This window comes from Marmota marmota, unplaced genomic scaffold (genome assembly GCF_001458135.2).
Source record: "Marmota marmota marmota unplaced genomic scaffold, marMar, whole genome shotgun sequence".
Lineage (NCBI taxonomy): Eukaryota > Metazoa > Chordata > Mammalia > Rodentia > Sciuridae > Marmota > Marmota marmota.
The window spans coordinates 1762520-1781735 of record NW_026000000.1 but is presented as its reverse complement, the minus strand read 5'-3'; the positions used below and the strand labels follow the sequence as shown (position 1 = coordinate 1781735).

Below are 19216 nucleotides of genomic sequence, written 5' to 3'. Positions count from 1 at the left end.
TGTAGAGAAGGAAACTGAATACAACTAAAGTGAATAGGCCATAAATTTTCGTAAGTCTATAAAACAGAAGTGCAATTTGTATAAAGTGTGATCTCATAAATATGTAATGTTGCATAAAAATATACGGCAACACGAATGGAAGAGGACAATGTGAGGTAAAAACAGGTTGATATTTCTTCTTCAACAAACGTTAAATAATTTAAGTGGAGTATGTATTTAAAATAGAAAATACAATTTCAAATACATGAGCAAACAGATTGTTAGTAGGTGTTTTACACTTTTCTTCTACATAATCTTTATACCTGGGAAAATCATTATTATGGCCCTGTCCAAGGATGAAAAAATAGATATATTATTTTGTTCTCTACCAACTCTAAATTTTATTTTTTTCTTTGCATTAACACTTTCTTTAAATCAAGAATATATATATATTCATATATATATACATATATATATATATTACATACTAAGTTCTACAAATAGATATATATCCAATATTAAAACTTTTACTGTATTTGGCATGGAACTTATTTACTTATGGGTGCACTTGTGCAGTATGTCAATTATGTGCATTTAGATGTTGACACACTACTTCCACAAAGTTTATGAATTGTCAGTATGAAACTTTGCTTTTAGATAAATTTAGTCCATTAAAGATAATTTAAGTTAGCTTCCTTTCAAGAGTGAAACACTAGGATACATAATGAGGTTTCTAAGATCCATATAGAAGAGTTTCGGCTTTTAAGATGTTTGAAACAAATAGATAACATGAATATAACTTAGTACCATCAAAAAAGGTGCACAGTATAAAATGTGGTACTATGAGTAAGGGAAAGTTTTATGGAAGAGATTATGTATGACTAGGATTTTCAAGGATAAGTTATCTAAAAAAAAATAGGCAGAAAGAAGAAATTAAAGCAGGAGCATGAACAAAGACACAGGGGAGAGCTTTGAGAACCAATATTACTCGAGTGGTAAATCTGTTAAGATACAAGTTTGGATGACTGGAGATAATGTTCTCGAAGCAATAGTGGGTGGTGAAAGATGTGTCTTGTGTACTGAATGAGGAAAAAGACCGTCTTCTGGAGATAAACTGTTAAAGACATCATGCCAGCACTTATATTGGAGATACTCACGAGGAATCAAGACTTGTATCATGATAATCACCCAAGAGCCATAGCAACTGTTCAAGAAAAATAATAAGAGCCTGATGAAGGGTATTAAGAGAGAGAAGGGGAGAAGGCGGGAATGATTGGTAACACGTAAAGTGATCAATATTGGTGATTGACTATTTACGGAGATAAAGGAAGAAAGATGAAACTCAGATAGTTCCAGTGCACCTGGCTTGGGGAATGATTAATTGAGATGCAGAATTGAGGAGGAGGAGGAAGCCTTCCTGGGGAGGGTGAAAATAAGAATTCAAACTTAAACCTGTTGAAATAGAGATGCCTGTAGGGCATTCAAGTGGATTTATTTTACAGGTAAATGTCTATGTGAGATTGTAGCTTAAAGAAGCAGAGGGGCTTAAGGTACGGATGTGGGAGATATCAGTATCTCAATGTAATCATATCTGTGGGATTTAACATGAGTAGGACTCCCCAGAGGAATGCACAGAGTCACAAGAGCAATCCAGAAGATACTTCCAAAAGTCAAAATTTATGGAGCAAATAGATAAATAAAGGCAGAAAGTATCAGACACGTTTAAACATAAAAACCAGAATCAAGCACAGAGTAGTGTATCAAGAAGGAGAGTGATCCATTTCAAATAGAGCAATGAAATTATTTAGATGAAGATAATGTTTCACAATAAAGAGGCCATTAGTGATCTTGAGTTTAGGGATGGGTATTATTCATTGTATATCTAGAACTACACAACTATGACTATACATACATACACACATACACCAATAGTTGGTATTAATGCTAAAATTAGTGACGGGGAGGCTGTAAATAATTATTGCAAAAATGCACTAACAAAATTTTTAAACCCATTTATAAACTGATAATATATAAAAGATCAAACTTCACAGATTATCAATGTCCATTTAAAATATTTTCAGGCAGCAGTATTAAAACAGACACCACCAATTTTTCAAATTGTGTGGGTTTTTTTCTTTACCCAGCTGAGTTTCTGTGTTTGCATTATATTGTTTTGACTTGACAAGAGAGCCCATAAAATTCCCCACTTGTGGCCCACTTAAAAAAGAAGTATTATAGTTTTAGGCACTGTTGCATGTCATGCTGAGCTAAAAAAAAATAAAGAAAATGCCATAAAGCTGTCCACCTTCATTTCATTTTTAGAACCCCACACAGGGAGACAACAATTATATTAATCAGAGACAGACTGTTGAGGTTTAGATTTATTTTGTTTAATACTGAATTGTATAGCTGAAGGAAACATCAATTTCTTTTTTAAATGACACCATCACTGCCCTTCTAAACACTGCAGATTACTAATGATTTTAAAATTGCCTTAAGGGTTTAGAATGGAATCACTACTACTACATCACAGCTAAGATTTAGCGTGCAGATCTCACACTGGGAATGCATTTGCTTTTCAGGTTAAATAAATTCAGCGTCTTTTATTTGAGAACTGGGAGAATATTCTGTTGATTCAGGGCTCACTGTTTGTAACCTATGGCTAAAAGAAGTCAATTTAACATGAGAATTGCTACAAGTCTTTAATGGGAAGTTTGTTGGGAAGTGCCTTACTCTATACTTCATACCATGCTAAGAACCTTATTTAAACATACTTGTTCCCAAGTATGCCTTCTCTGATGCATTTGTGCATGCACTTATGCCCAAGATTATTTTGAGAAACAGAGATGAAGTTAGTCCTTATTCTGAAGAATTCCGGCACTTAAGAAATTTCTCCATGAAATGGTACTATGAAGCCTAGACACATTTTGTATGAGCTCAAACCTTCCTCCTTCCACTCCCCTCCCCAACCCTCCACTGTGCCTATCCACACAAAGAGATGCACCTGAAGCTCCTAGAGTGGAACATGTGCTCAAGCAAAGGCAATCTCATTCTCCTTTATGTTCAATGTTACCTACATGACGTGTGTATTAATCCTTCCAATCACTACAGGAAATTCTGTTATCTAAATTCAAAATTCTATTCTACCTCAATTTGTTGATAAAGAAGTCCAGTCCCAGAGAGGTTGCATTACTTATTAACAATAACAATAATCATTTTGATAACTTAATCTTAACTCAGTATGATTCCAGAGCTTGAGATTTAACCTGTTCATCAAGGTCTATGTATTATAGGGCTGGATCTGGAGTCACAAAACAACATGACTTAGTGCAAGGATGAATCAAAACAACAGTATTTTCATCAAAAGTATAAGGAATAATAAGGGGCAGGAGGTAAAATGAGAAGTCTGGTGAATCTAACAGGGGAAGAGAGCTTTCTTTAGAGTCTATCCATCTGAAGGCTCAATGGCCCATCACAGAGATTTCATCATACTCTGCTGTACATTTCACAGAGCAGAAAATATCGGGTCCTTTTAGCACAGCTCCAAGGGACCTAAGGTCCAGGTTGTAGATTTAACAGCCTATGACTTCACAGAAACATTTAGGGTCTTTTGCTGCTATCTGTTGACTGAGGGACGTGGGGTCATCAAAGTTCTACAGTAGCTAGTATGAGGCATCTTTTATCTGGGACCATTTCTGAATATAAACCATGGGCTTGCTTGTGATCCAGTCAGGACATGCATACCCTATCTCCTGTGAGATACTGTGAAGGATCCAAAACAAAATAGCAAAATGACAGATTCTGTTATCTATCACTATTTCACTAGGACCCATTGATGCAAATTGTTTTAAATCTTCCATTATTGTTGGCTGTTGAATAAGTATCTTCTAAATGCCTCTTAGTCTTCATTGTATCTTATATCTTCTCATTTTGCCTGATATCTTAATTTTCTTTTACTTTTTTCCAAACCTAAAATGTTACTAATAGGTCAAAAGGAATTGGGATGATGGGATGATTTTCCTATCAATCATGACCTGGTCACCTCAATTCAATGTAACAGCTCTGAGTTATTCTAGGAAATGATTTATATTACCCATTTGACACTTAAAACAATATATTATTACTGTGTTTATTAGGTTGAGTCTGCTCACGTTATTTCCCACTTACTCTCCTGCTACCACAAGTACTTTGACAATATTAATAAGATTTTCAATTCTGAAGGTGTTATATTATACCTTGTGAGTAGTAAGATCTATATTTGCTGGTTTGGAGTTTATTTTTTCCTATGCTGAACAACACTTTTTTTGCTACATATAACCTATAAATATTACTTCAGAAGTACTTCTTGTTAATATGGTTGTAGTAATAACTATGACACTACCTTTAAAAAAGTAGATAAAAAGTTCCTTCAGCTTTTGAATACAAATATTAGATTATTCATATTAACATATCATTAGAACATAAACACAAACCAATAACTCAAATTCAGTAGAGTAATTAACCATACATAACTTGGCTTTAAGTGGGTCTTAATAGTTTTTGGTGACAATTAAAATTAAATTTTATAAGTGTAGCATGAGTCATTTAGCAAAATTAATGTATTATATAATTATCATTAGATAGCAACAGGAGACCATTATGATGCATCAAAATTCCATTCCAAGAATGTTACAACTTCTCCAAAACTGCAGAATCAGTTGGATGTAGGCTGCTTTGCATATTTTTCTCTTCCTTTGTACTTTTGAAATCATTTTAGTTTTATGAAAACACATTTTTGCCTAAAGAACAGGGCAACTATACTGTATTAAATTATGAGTGTTTACATTCATATTTCAAATTTTAAAACTAAAACAAATTACAGAAGCTATTTCTCATCAAATTGAAAAACAAGGCGAGGAGGAGAAAGGTTAATGCAGGAAATTTTCAGGAACAAACAATCACCAGAAAAAGTGCCAGAAACAAGAAAAATGAAAATTAAACTAGAAATAATAATTTTATTGATGTCTACTTGTGCATTTTAATTGTATACTTCATATGGTTTTACCTCAATTCCAAATATTAAGAAAATGAGAAAGTCAATTTTCACAAATTATTTCAATACCTGTAGTTGATGTATACAATTAAAATAATTTGTTCTCAAAATATTATATTGTAGAATAAAAACCACAATGTAATTTAATCACCAGTATGATTAGTTCAGGACTCATATTCTTGTACTTTTACAATTGCCTCTTATTTCCCCTTTCAAAATTTAGGATCTTCCACTATAAGCTATTCAGAAAACTGATGTTGTCATACCTCAGATTCTTCATGGGAACCCCAGCATCTTCTATAATGTGGCCTAGGGAAATATTTATGATATGGCATGTCTTATGATATGGTTTGCTTGCATTGCTCATGCCTTTACTTACACAATTTCCTTTTCTTACACAATTACCTTTGCCTTGATAGTAACCGACCCCTCCCAACTTCACTCTTACCAGTATTCATCCTTTATGAACAAATTTCTGCATTTATCACTTTCCATGATTTCTGCATATGTACCAAATGAAGAATTTATCACTTTAGAGCCAGGCTTCCTGATTCAGGCCTAATTCCTGCAGCTAAGGAGGCTGAGGCAGGAGGATTGTGAGTTCAAAGCTAGCCATGCAATTTAGTGAGGCTCTAAGCAATTTAACAAGACCCTGTCTCTAAACAAAATATAATAAAAGGGCTGGGGATGTGGCTCAGTATTAAGCATCCCTGAGTTCAATACCCAGCACTGAAAAAAAAAAAAAGTAAAGAATGTGTCACCTTCTTAGTTTGGTATGGGAGAAATTTTCAGTGTCCAATGCTATCCTTGGAACATTCGCATACTCTAGCCAACTTTCACCTGCTAGCATCTGTAGCCTAACATACCTCAGAATTTGCCTCCTTCTATCAGTATTATGTCAGTATTTGCCTACTTACTGGTGATGAAGAAAGGCCAAAACATTGCCACTTCACCCCAAGCATCTGCAGCCATGCACTCTCATGATTTAGTGTATGAATTTTCCATTTCCATCACTAGTGGGGATAAATAAATCTATGTACAAGTTTATACCTTTTCTTAGATACCCTTTGATACCAAACTCTAGTTCTTCTAGTAATAACTGATTTAAAGGTAATCCCTTTATTGGGTGCTGCTCCTTTTCCTTTTTTTGCATATCTCTCCTTTAGTGCTACCTGAATTTTTCAAAAAGATTACATACACATGAATCTTTTGTCTCTAATTTTTTTTTCCTTGTGGTAAGACATTTGACATCAGAGAGATGGCAAGGGAAGTGGATCCTTCAGATGGGATTGTAGAGTTGAATCCTTCCAGGGCCAGGAAACCAAAAGAACCACCAGGAGATTGTAATGTCACAATGACCCAGATTTTCCCCTGCGGTGAATTAGGGTGGGGGGCATACAAATGAAGAGGATGTATGTTTTATACAGTCTCTACAGGCTTTGATAATGACAAAGATAATTATAATGACTGTGGAGTTCCTAGTTTTTATATGATAAGGCATAGGTTCAAACTAGACAAAATCCCAGAACACAAGAAAGTCTAAAGAAAAATTCCTCCTTTGCTATTGCAGAAGATTGGATATAAAACCAGGTCTGAATTATAGAAAAGGCTTACTTCAAAGCACCAATAATCCTGTTCAAAAGTCAGGGCATGAACAGGGAATAAGCAGGACCCTGAAAGCTGGAATTTAGACAACCAGGTTGCTCACATTTTCCTACAGGAGGATTCTTTTCTCCAATAATGGTTTGGTTTAGATGAATGCCCTCCAAAGGTTCATGTGGTAAAGGATTGGTCCTGAGCATGGCACTATTGAGAGGTGACAGAACTTTAAAGAGGCTCTAATAGGAAAAAACTACACTTAATGGGAATTGTAGGAACTCAGCCTCTTCGACTCTCTCTATTCCTGGCACAAGATGCAAATAGTTTGCTCCACTAAAAAAATCTCTTCATAATATGCTCTTCATGAAAATTTTATTTTGGAATCATGGCTTAGAGGCTCGGTCCATAGTCAGCTGATTCCATTGCTCTGAGATGGAGGTAAGGCAAAATATCATGGTGGAAGGCCATGGAGGAAGAAAGCTGATCAGCTTAGGCCGCCCAGGAAACAGAGAGCAAGCAAAAGGCTCCATGGACAATATAAGCCAAGGTGCATAAGTCACACCCTTAGTGATTTTCTTCCTTTAGTCACGCCCCACCACCTATAGTTACCACCTAGTGGTCCATTCAAATTAATCCATCCAATGGATCAATACACACATGAGGTTACAGATCTCATAGTCTAATGATTGTCATCTCTAACCATTGCTACATTGGACATCACATTTCCAACCCAAAGTTCTCAGGGGCCCGTCATATCTAAATTATATTTCCTGGAGAACAGCCTAGAACTGAGTCTTGAGAGTGCGGGCCAAAGAACATGTATGAAATACAGGACCTTTAATCAATACTAAATATTTGTTTACATGGTCAAGTCAATTCACATGTAAATTTATGTATTTTATGCTTTGAATATTTCTATCTGAACCTAATTACACAGTTCTCTAAAAATATCTTATGTCCAAAAAAATATATCTTATGTCCAAAAAAATATATTAAATAAGAATAATCTTAGTCAATGTTAAATTACACAACAATCATAAAATGCAATCTACATGCTTAATAAGTTAAATCTAGATGAATAGGATAAGATTTAAAAAAAAAAAACTTGAAGAGTATCCAGCAAAGTCATTTAACAGATTACATTAGCTTCATCTCTTTTCCAAAATTAAAGTGTAAGAAACCATGCATTTTTTTTAGAAACACATTTATTCCACTTACCCTTACTTGACCCACAAAGGCATTGACTTCCTCCTCCACCACAGATAAGTTTCTAGGCAGATATGGATCAAACACTGGAGCATTGTCATTGACATCTGTCACTACCACGTTTACTGTGGCAGTTGAGGTCTTAAGGGAAAAAAAAAAAAGATGATTGAAAGTGAGAGGAGCTATTTTTATTTTGCATTGAGCTAAGTTGCCATCCCTGGCATTTCTCTATTTGAAAAGCGTCTGATTCCTATTCCTAGTCAGGAAGCAGCAGCCTCAGCCTGAAGTTTTCAGACATCTCAAAAACTGATGGAAAAAGCAAATGATGATATTAAAGGGCAAACATCTTGAAAATGTCAAGTATTTCCTGGAGGCTTACTTTTCAGGAAATGATTTTACCTTTATCTTGTTCACATTTTATGAGTGGCAAGTATATATACACATATGTAGCTCTTTATCCCTGAAATGTACCATTCCTATGGTTTTAATCACATAATTTTCACCGTTTAAAAATAAAACCTAAGACATTATAAAATAAAGTGGTATACAAGGAGACATTCTCAAGCATGCTAATACTATCACTAAATATCACCTTAGTTATTGTCATGATTTATATCTAAATCAAGAATTTGAGTACCACATACTTGTTGTGGAATTATTCCTCTATAATCATATAGCCTATGGGAAGGTGAGGATTAGTATGTGCTACCTAGTTTAAAGGTAAATGTTTCACCTTACAACTACAAAATATTATGTTGGTCAATGACTTGGGCACAATCAAGTTTACTTTGTCATGTGTGGCTTGAGCTGGAAACTGCTGTCTAATCAAATCCTGAGTTCAGCACTTGGCCTCTACCTATCTCTACCATAGTGTGGGGTAGTTCACAGAAGGCTAAAGACAAACCCTAAATTAAAAAGTCAAAAGTCCATTATGCTGCAGTATAAAATATTTAATAACATATAAACAAAATGTAGGGAGAAAAAGCAGGTAAAACAGTCATCAGAGATTTCTTCATCTTTTGTTTAAAAACTACAGACACAATTTCTACCAATCTGTAACTGATCTAAAGCTAGACTAAAAAGCTGAGTACAGATAAAACAACTAAAGGTGAATGAATCTGAAGAGGATTGGTAGTAGCCATTGGATGAGGGGTCAAAAACTGGATTTTCTTGCTGCCAAGAAGAGTGGTAATGATAAATATTTGATGCTTTTTGTCAAGATCACTGAAGTTTTGATGCATGATGATTATATGATGATTAATATCAGGCCTCAGTGAGACTTATACCTCATATCAAGCTCTGAATAGACTAAGCTGAGCTGTCTCTATTTTAACAGAAGCCAAAGAAAGACCTCTATTTAGCAACATGTTTTTTTCTGAACCTCTATATTTATAACATATAAAATGTTCAGCAGTTATTAAAAAATCACCAGGCATAGCAGGGAAGTATTGGGTATTAGTAATGGATTATTTCTTTATCTTGTATGTCCATGGGCATATCCATTAAAAATTCATATAGCTACTCTTTATGATTTATACATATTTAAAATTCAATAAAAATTTTATTTAAAGATACATATAGAATTGAAAAATAGTGCCCAAAACTAACAGCGGGAGGTATCTCAGTAAAGGGGGAGGAAAATAACCAAAAAGTAAAAACTAGCCAAACTAAAATAAATAAATAAATAAACATGACTGGAAGTACAAATCATATTTCAATTGTAACATTAAATGTTAATGGCCTAAACTCACCAATCAAGAGACATAAGCTAGTAACCTGGATCAAAAAACCGAATCCAACAATATGCTGCCTTCAGGAGACTCATATGATAGGAAAAGCCATACACAGGCTGAAGGTGAAAGGTTGGGAAAAATTATACCACTCACATGGCCCTCGGAAGCAAGCAGGAGTGGCCATATTCATATCGAATAAAATCAACTTCAAACCTAAATTAATCAAAAGGGATAAAGAAGGACACTATATACTGTTAAAAGGAACCATCCACCAAGAAGACATAACAATTATCAATTTGTATGCACCAAACAATGGTGCGGCAACGTTCATAAAACAAACTCTCCTCAAGTTCAAGAGTCAAACAGACCACAACACAATAATTATGGGTGACTTCAACACACCGCTCTCGCCATTAGACAGATCCTCCAGACAAAGGCTGAATAAAGAAACTAGAGAACTCAATAACACAATCAATAACCTAGACTTAACCGACATATATAGAATATATCAACCATCATCAAGTGGATACACGTTCTTCTCAGCAGCACATGGATCGTACTCAAAGATAGATCATATATTATGCCATAGGGCAACTCTTAGTAAATATAAAGGAGTGGAGATAATACCATGCACCATATCTGATCATAATGGAATGAAACTGGAAATCAATGATAAAAGAAGGAAGGAAAAATCCTGCATCACATGGAAAATAAACAATATGTTACTGAATGATCAATGGGTTACAGAAGACATAAAGGAGGAAATCAAAAAATTCTTAGAGATAAACGACAATTCAGACACAACATACCGGAATCTATGGGACACAATGAAAGCAGTTTTAAGAGGGAAATTCATTTCCTGGAGTTCATTCCTCAAAAAAAGAAAAAACCAACAAATAAACGAACTCACACTACATCTCAAAACCCTAGAAAAGGAAGAGCAAAACAACAGCAAATATAGCAGAAGACAAGAAATAATTAAAATCAGAGCGGAAATCAACGAAATTGAAACAAAAAAAACCATTGAAAAAATTGATAAAACTAAAAGTTGGTTCTTTGAAAAAATAAATAAGATCGACAGACCCTTAGCCATGCTAACGAAGAGAAGAAGAGAGAAAACTCAAATCACTAACATACGGGATGAAAAAGGCAATATCACAACAGACACTACAGAAATACAGAAGATAATTAGAAAGTATTTTGAAACCCTATATTCTAATAAAATAGAAGACAGTGAAGACATCGATAAATTTCTTAAGTCATATGAGCTGCCCAGATTGAGTCAGGAAGACACACACAATTTAAACAGACCAATAACAAAGGAAGAAATAGAAGAAGCCATCAAAAGACTACCAACCAAAAAAAGCCCTGGACCAGATGGGTATACAGCGGAGTTTTACAAAACCTTCAAAGAAGAATTAATACCAATACTTTTCAAGCTATTTCAAGAAATAGAAAAAGAAGGAGCTCTTCCAAATTCATTCTATGAGGCCAACATCACCCTGATCCCGAAACCAGACAAAGACACTTCAAAGAAAGAAAACTACAGACCAATATCTCTAATGAACATAGATGCAAAAATTCTCAATAAAATCCTGGCGAATCGAATACAAAAGCATATCAAAAAAATTGTGCACCATGATCAAGTAGGATTCATCCCTGGGATGCAAGGTTGGTTCAATATACGGAAATCAATAAATATTATTCACCACATCAATAGACTTAAAGATAAGAACCATATGATCGTCTCGATAGATGCAGAAAAAGCATTCGACAAAGTACAGCATCCTTTTATGTTCAAAACACTAGAAAAACTGGGGATAACAGGAACTTACCTCAACATTGTAAAAGCTATATATGCTAAGCCTCAGGCTAGCATCATTCTAAATGGAGAAAAACTGAAGGCATTCCCGCTAAAATCTGGAACAAGACAGGGATGCCCTCTCTCACCACTTCTATTTAATTTAGTCCTTGAAATACTAGCCAGAGCAATTAGACAGACAAAAGAAATTAAAGGCATAAAAATAGGAAAAGAAGAACTTAAAATATCACTATTTGCGGACGATATGATCCTATACTTAGAAGACCCAAAAGGGTCTACAAAGAAACTACTAGAACTGATAAATGAATTCAGCAAAGTGGCAGGATATAAAATCAACACGCATAAATCAAAGGCATTCCTGTATATCAGTAACAAAACTTCTGAAATGGAAATGAGGAAAACCACCCCATTCACAATATCCTCAAAAAAAATAAAATACTTGGGAATCAACCTAACAAAAGAGGTGAAAGATTTATACAATGAAAACTACAGAACCCTAAAGAGAGAGATAGAAGAAGATCTTAGAAGATGGAAAAATGTACCCTGTTCATGGATAGGCAGAACCAACATCATCAAAATGGCGATATTACCCAAAGTTCTCTACAGGTTCAACGCAATGCCAATCAAAATCCCAACGGCATTTCTGGTAGAAATAGATAAAGCTATCATGAAATTCATATGGAAAAACAAAAGACCCAGAATAGCAAAAGCAATTCTAAGCAGGAAGTGTGAATCGGGAGGTATAGCGATACCAGATTTCAAACTGTACTACAGAGCAATAGTAACAAAAACAGCATGGTACTGGTACCAAAACAGGCAGGTGGACCAATGGTACAGAATAGAGGACACAGAGACCAATCCACAAAATTACAACTTTCTTATATTTGATAAAGGCGCTAAAAGCATGCAATGGAGAAAGGATAGCATCTTCAACAAATGGTGCTGGGAAAACTGGAAATCCATATGCAACAAAATGAAGCTGAACCCCTTTCTCTCGCCATGCACAAAAGTAAATTCAAAATGGATCAAGGACCTAGATATCAAATCAGAGACTCTGCACCTGATAGAAGAAAAAGTTGGCTTCAATCTACACATTGTGGGGTCGGGCTCCAAATTCCTTAATAGGACGCCCATAGCACAAAAGTTAATAACTAGAATCAACAAATGGGACTTACTCAAACTAAAAAGTTTTTTCTCAGCAAGAGAAACAATAAGAGAGGTAAATAGGGAACCTACATCCTGGGAACAAATCTTTACTCCTCACACTTCAGATAGAGCCCTAATATCCAGAATATACAAAGAACTCAAAAAATTAAACAACAAGATAACAAACAACCCTATCAACAAATGGGCGAAGGACCTGAACAGACACTTCTCAGAGGAGGACATACAATCTATCAATAAGTACATGAAAAAATGCTCACCATCTCTAGCAGTCAGAGAAATGCAAATCAAAACCACCCTAAGATACCATCTCACTCCAGTAAGATTGGCAGCCATTATGAAGTCAAGCAACAATAAGTGCTGGCGAGGATGTGGGGAAAAGGGTACACTTGTACATTGCTGGTGGAACTGCAAACTGGTGCGGCCAATATGGAAAGCAGTATGGAGATTCCTAGGAAAGCTGGGAATGGAACCACCATTTGACCCAGCTATCGCCCTTCTCGGTCTATTCCCTGAGGACCTTAAAAGAGCATACTATAGGGATACTGCCACATCAATGATCATGGCAGCACAATTCACAATAGCTAGACTTTGGAATCAACCCAGATGCCCTTCAATAGATGAATGGATTAAAAAACTGTGGCATTTATACACAATGGAGTATTACGCAGCACTAAAAAATGACAAAATCATGGATTTTGCAGGGAAATGGATGGCATTAGAGCAGATTATGCTAAGTGAAGCTAGCCAATCCTTAAAAAACAAATGCCAAATGTCTTCTTTGATATAAAGAGAGCAACTAAGATCAGAACAGGGAAGAAGAGCATGAGGAAAAGATTAACATTAAACAGAGACGAGTGGGGGGAGAGAAAGGGAGAGAGAAGGGAAACTATGGAAATGGAAGGAGACCCTCATTGTTACACAAAATTACATATAAGAGTTTGTGAGGGGAAAGGGGAAAAAAAAAAAAAGGGAGAGAATTAAACAACAGCAGATGGGGTAGAGAGGGAAGATGAGAGGGAAGGGGAGGGGGGATAGTAGGGGATAGGAAAGGTAGAAGAATACAACAGTCACTAATATGGCATTATGGAAAAATGTGGATGTGTAACTGATGTGAATCTGCAACTTGTATTTGGGGTAAAAATGGGAGTTCATAACCCACTTGAATCAAATGTATGAAAGATGATATGTCATGAGTTGTGTAATGTTTTGAACCAATAAAAAAATAAAAAATAAATAAATAAATAAAAAGTACTTTAAAAAAAGATACATATAAAAATGGTCAGAACAGCGTTATAGACACAAAATTTGGAAACCACCCAAAATTCCATCAATAATAAATGTTTATATAGTAAGTTTTATTCAAGCAATATCATAATACACAGTAGTAAGAATGAATAAACTTCTTCGAGTAATCATTTGGATAAATTTTATAAAAATAAGGTTAAATGAAAAAAGTCAAAGAAGACTGAATATAAACTATATACACCATTTAAACTATATAATTCCATTTATATAAATTTCAAAACCAGGTATAATTTCTACATGGTGAAAGAAGTCAAGATAGGGGTCCTTGGGGAAGAAGATAGAATAAGGACTAGCATAATCAAAAGTCTGGGCTTCTGGAGTTCTGATTAATTTCTGTTTCTTAGAATAAGTAGTAGATACATAGGTGTGCTCAATATATGAATTTATAAATCTGTACAATTATCATTTGCGTGTTCTTCATTTAAGACATGTACACATACAAACATACATATGTGTTGTGAATATATGTGTAAACAAGTTCAAATGTTTATGACTAGATGAACTGCAGATATTTTATTGTCCCCCTCTAACATTTATATTTTTCCCAAGAAAGCTACATGAGTTTTATAACAAAAAAATATTTTAACAAATATTATTTCTTTAAAAGTTAGGTTAGAGTTGAAACCAGGGAAAGAAATGTATGTTGTACAGTTGAAGTGGTTTCCAGTTTTCTGAAAGGTGAACAAGACATTAAAATGGACAGTCTGGAGCAAAACTCTGAGAGTCACCTTAGCAGTTTGCTGGCTTTTCTTCAATCTACCTGATCATCCTATAGGGCAGACTATCTGTACTTCCCTATCAATCTAATCTACCCTGATCTCATCCTATTCTTTTAGAGTCTCATTCTTGATACTAAAAAGCTGTATGTTTTCAGATTGTTCTCTATCCTCCTTCAAACACTGTGTCCTGTAGTTGGGTAATGTACAAGAGGACTAGATCACTAAGAAAACTGAAACGTTAAGTAACGACATCACTAAATTTTGGGCCCATAGGGTGTGATATTTATGGACATTTTAGCACATCTCTCCATGTCTTAGAGAATTTTACTGAAAATGTAAGAAAATAAATGTATGCATTCTAGAAATGTAAAGTCATAAACATAAATATACTTACAGTTTATATATTTATTGAAAAGTCTGAAGATAGCACTTGCATTAGATTTACTTGGGTAATCAATTTAAACCAAATACTATTTCCTGGCTATACATTAGAACTATTGACTTTATTTTTTGAATCTATAAAAATTATTATAGATTGGTTAACTGTAAAATATGGGATATGAATTTTTGTAGATTGGGTCCTAAAGATGGTAACAATGTGCTTCAATATGGTTCCAAGTGGTATAGCATATTAAGGCCCTTTATTAAGGATAGATTTTTTAGATTTTTAAAATAAGATATTAGTAAATTAACATAGACCATTTAAATTAATGATTTAAAGATAATGTCAGTTAACTCATTTTCACAATTTTTAAAATCAATTTATATTATGCTAATTAAATTAAAATATACCAAGCTAATAAACCAAATTAATAAATAAAAAGCTATCCTTTCCCTACCAAGGAAATATGCTTATTAATCATTTTCTCAAATGTTTTGTGAACTTATAATTCTACTAGCTGAAAATATACATAATTTAGTATTAAACACCAAAATTGATCACTTTTGTGTTTTAAATTATAGACGTATCCTCAGAATATACATTCTGTGCTCAACCAAGTCATTTAGATATTTCTGTTGTAGCATAAAATTTGAATACACATTTATCTTCATAAACTAGTATGGTTATGAAATAAAGACACAGATTAGCATTATTGGTTTAGTATAGCATGTCTTACATAAAGCCATAATCAAAGAAAACTGTGTATATTTATTTACATTAAAATATCTTTTCAAATCATAAAAACTTATTTTAATTAAAAATATTTTATAATTGTTCTTTCTTTTATACCATATACTTAACCTACAAGTTAATTTTTTAAATTTATAGAAACTAGTTTAAAAGTACAAGATACTTAAGATATTTAAAATGAATTCATTCTGATTCCTAAGAGAAATTATGATAAATTTCTATTCACATGGATCTAAATGATAATACAATGAATAGAAATACTTATAAATTCACAATAAGAAGAATGTGTACTCCATGTAATGGAGAAATAGAGAACGAAATGATGTACCTGCCTTTTATTTTATTTATTTTTTGTCAGTGTTGAAGTGTATCCAGAGACACATTTATACAAATGCTTTTTGAATTTTTGTATAAATCAGTAATATTCAAAATTCAAAACATCACATCAATTAGATTATAAATTGTGCATGATTATATTAATTGACTAGAGAAGCCTTTAGATTCCACAGTATATAGTTATTCTTTTTATGAATAAATTTTAGAGCTCTTTGGAGAGTTTTATAAAATAATTATGGTGTATACATTTTCATACAGAGAGAACACACAAAAACACAGAAATATATATGCATATCTGAATACCAAAGCCAAAAGCATAATGTTGCCAATGTAAAATTACTGATATAAAAGAATTCATATTTAATTTAGCCAATGTCACCCATGTTAGCAATACCAAATGTTGATAAAATAATTCTATTTTGAGTAATGTAATTTACATAATATTTTAAGCCCAATAAAGCAATGACAGGTCCACTTATTTAAGTGAATTCATTATATGCACCCAAAATGAAAATTTCTCTATCTACTGTGTAGTGTATTTTCTTTCCAGTCTGAGGTACTCCTTTTGGCATTTCTTAAAGGGAAAGTCCATTGGTAACAAACTTTTTCATATTTTATATTAGAATATCTTTAATTTTTCTGTCACTTTTGAAGGACAGTTTTACCAGATACAGAATTTAACCTCCGTCCCATCCTGCCCAGCTTGAACATCTATTGCTTTCAGACTTCCAGAGTCTCTGATGAGAGATATCTGCTTATACTTTAATTGAGAAACTCTTGTATATAATTAGTTAACTCTATCTTGGTGCATTGAAAATCCCCTTTTTGTCTGTGGCTTTCCATACATAGTTTGATTATAATTTATCTTGGATTGGTGTCTTTGAGTTCATCCTACTTAGAGACTGTTGAGTTTCTTGGGTAATTATATTAATGTTTTCCATCAAAATTTTAAAAATTCCAGCCATTTTTTTAATATTCTCTGTCCTTTCTAATTTTTCTGGTACTCCTGGAACTTCCACAAAGCATATGGTTATCAGCTTGATGTTGTCCTACATATTCCTTGCATTCTGTTCACTTATCTTAAATCTTTTTCTTTTCTTCCTGAACTTCAGATTTAATAATTTCTTTTGCCTGCCTTTATATTTGCTGATTCATTCTTTGCCTCATCAAATTTGCTGTGAATTTCTGCAGATTTTTTTTTTCATTTCAGCCTTCAGAATTTCTTCTGAAAATTCTTTTTTAAATTTGTTTTAAAATTCTTTTTTTAAAATCTTTTTAGATTTTCTATTTATATTTCCATTTTGTTCAAAATTTTTTTTAACTTTCTCCACATCCTCCTTTCTTTTCACATCTCTTAGAGAGCTATATTAAAGAGATTATGTAGTAGATCCATCAGGTCTTTTTCAGGAACAGTTTTGGTTGGGATTTTGTTCAATTTTTTTCCCTTTGTATGGGCCATGCTTTTCTATTTTGGTATGTTTCACAATTTTCTTGTTGAAAATTGAATGTTGGAATATAATTATATGATAATTCTAAAATCAGATTATTTTCCTTCCCTGGGGTTTCTTGTAGTCTTTTGTTTTTTGTTTGTTTCTTTTTACTGTTGTAGATTATTTCTTCACTGAGGTTCAGTCTGTAAAGTATTATGACTTCAGCTCTTCTCAGAATTAACCTACTTGTCTATGTACTTATTTATTTCTTATGGTATTTAGCGGTTTCACAGGATGTCCCCAAACTTGGAATCCACAAACTTCAGTCTCCCAAGTAGCTGGGATTAATTTTCTCAGTTTCTGGGCCTACTCTTTCTGGAACCTGGGTGTGTGTGGTGTCTTTTTAATTTCTCCCATACACAGGGTTGCCTTTCTAGTATTCAATAGTTGGCTCCCAAAAGGGGAAAAAGAAAAATAAAGGGAGAGAGGCAGGAGCATTTTAAATTACCTGGAAGTCACTTCAGATAGAGGAGGGTCTTGTAATCATACAGAGAGGTATAAACATAATGGCCAGACCTCCCTGTTGTGCTTCTATGATCAGAGCACATATCTCCAGTATTTGTGGGACAGAGCTTGTCTTATTCACACGGACTCTTCAAGCAGTGTGAAGACTGTTTCAGAAGCATGTGGATAGCTATCTACCATGGGGCTGAGGGTCGGGAATGGGTGGCTGCTACTGTGCTAAGAGCTGCAATTGACTAGAATTAAGTGCAATTTACCTGGAATATGCAAGCCATCAGTACATCCCACAGTTCCAAATGGTTATGTTTAATAGGTTCTCTCAGTGCAGTTATTGTCTAGATGAGGAGAAAGATTTCTTGTTCTTTCTACTCTCCATTATTGTCCCAGAATCCTCTCTCCAATTTCTTTTTTCTTTTGGTACAGGGAATTGAACCCAGGGGAATTTAATCTCTGAGCAACATCCCCAGCCCTCTTTTTTAAATATTTTATTTTGAGGCAGGGTCTTGTGAATTACTTAGAGCCTTGCTAAGTTACTGAGGCTGACTTTGAACCTGTGATCCTCCTGCCTCAATCTCCTGGGCCATTAGGATTACAGGCATGCACCACAGTGTGAGGCTCTACAATTTCTTTTTATTTTAAAAAATACTGAATTGATTATGGTATCATTGCCTGAACTTCTTGTTATTCATGGACACATTCCTAAAAGTTAATTCTAATACTTATTGATGAGGTAGGCGGACCTGCGACCCACCGGCAGGTCAGGCCCAGCAACCCACGGAGGGGCAGAGCCGCCCCACGCGCCTGCAAGGTAGGCGGACCTGGGACCCACCGGCAGAACAGGCCCAGCGGCCTGCTGAGGGGCAGAGCTGCCCCCTCCAATCACGCCTGCAAGGTAGGCGGAACTGTGACCACCGGCAGAACAGGCCCAGCAGCCTGCTGAGGGGCAGGGCCATCCCCTCCCCCTGCGCCTGCAAGGTAGGCGGACCTTTGACACACCGGCAGAACAGGCCCAGAAACCTGCAGAGGGGCAAAGGTGCCCCGCACGCCTGCAAGGTAGGCTGACCTGCAACCACCAACAGAACAGGCCAGACCTGCAACCGATAGACAGAACAGGCCCAGCGGCCTGCGGAAGGGTAGAGCCGCCCACCCCCCCCAGCACCTGCAAGGTAGGCGGACCTGCGACCCACCGGCAGAACAGGCCCAGAGGCCTGCAGAGGGGCAGTGCCGCTGCCTG

The 19216-nt window shown here is 34.9% G+C and overlaps 1 protein-coding gene across 12 annotated transcripts in view; it reads right to left on the bottom strand.

The window, feature by feature from the left end:
• Positions 1–19216, bottom strand: part of Pcdh15 (protocadherin related 15) — a 1628869-nt gene that overhangs the window by 207596 nt on the left and 1402057 nt on the right. For all 12 annotated transcript variants that reach the window (XM_048807407.1, XM_048807408.1, XM_048807415.1 and 9 more), the window contains one exon: positions 7829–7957. In XM_048807407.1, the coding sequence (XP_048663364.1) occupies positions 7829–7957 (129 nt within the window). The remainder of the gene's footprint in view (positions 1–7828; positions 7958–19216) is intronic.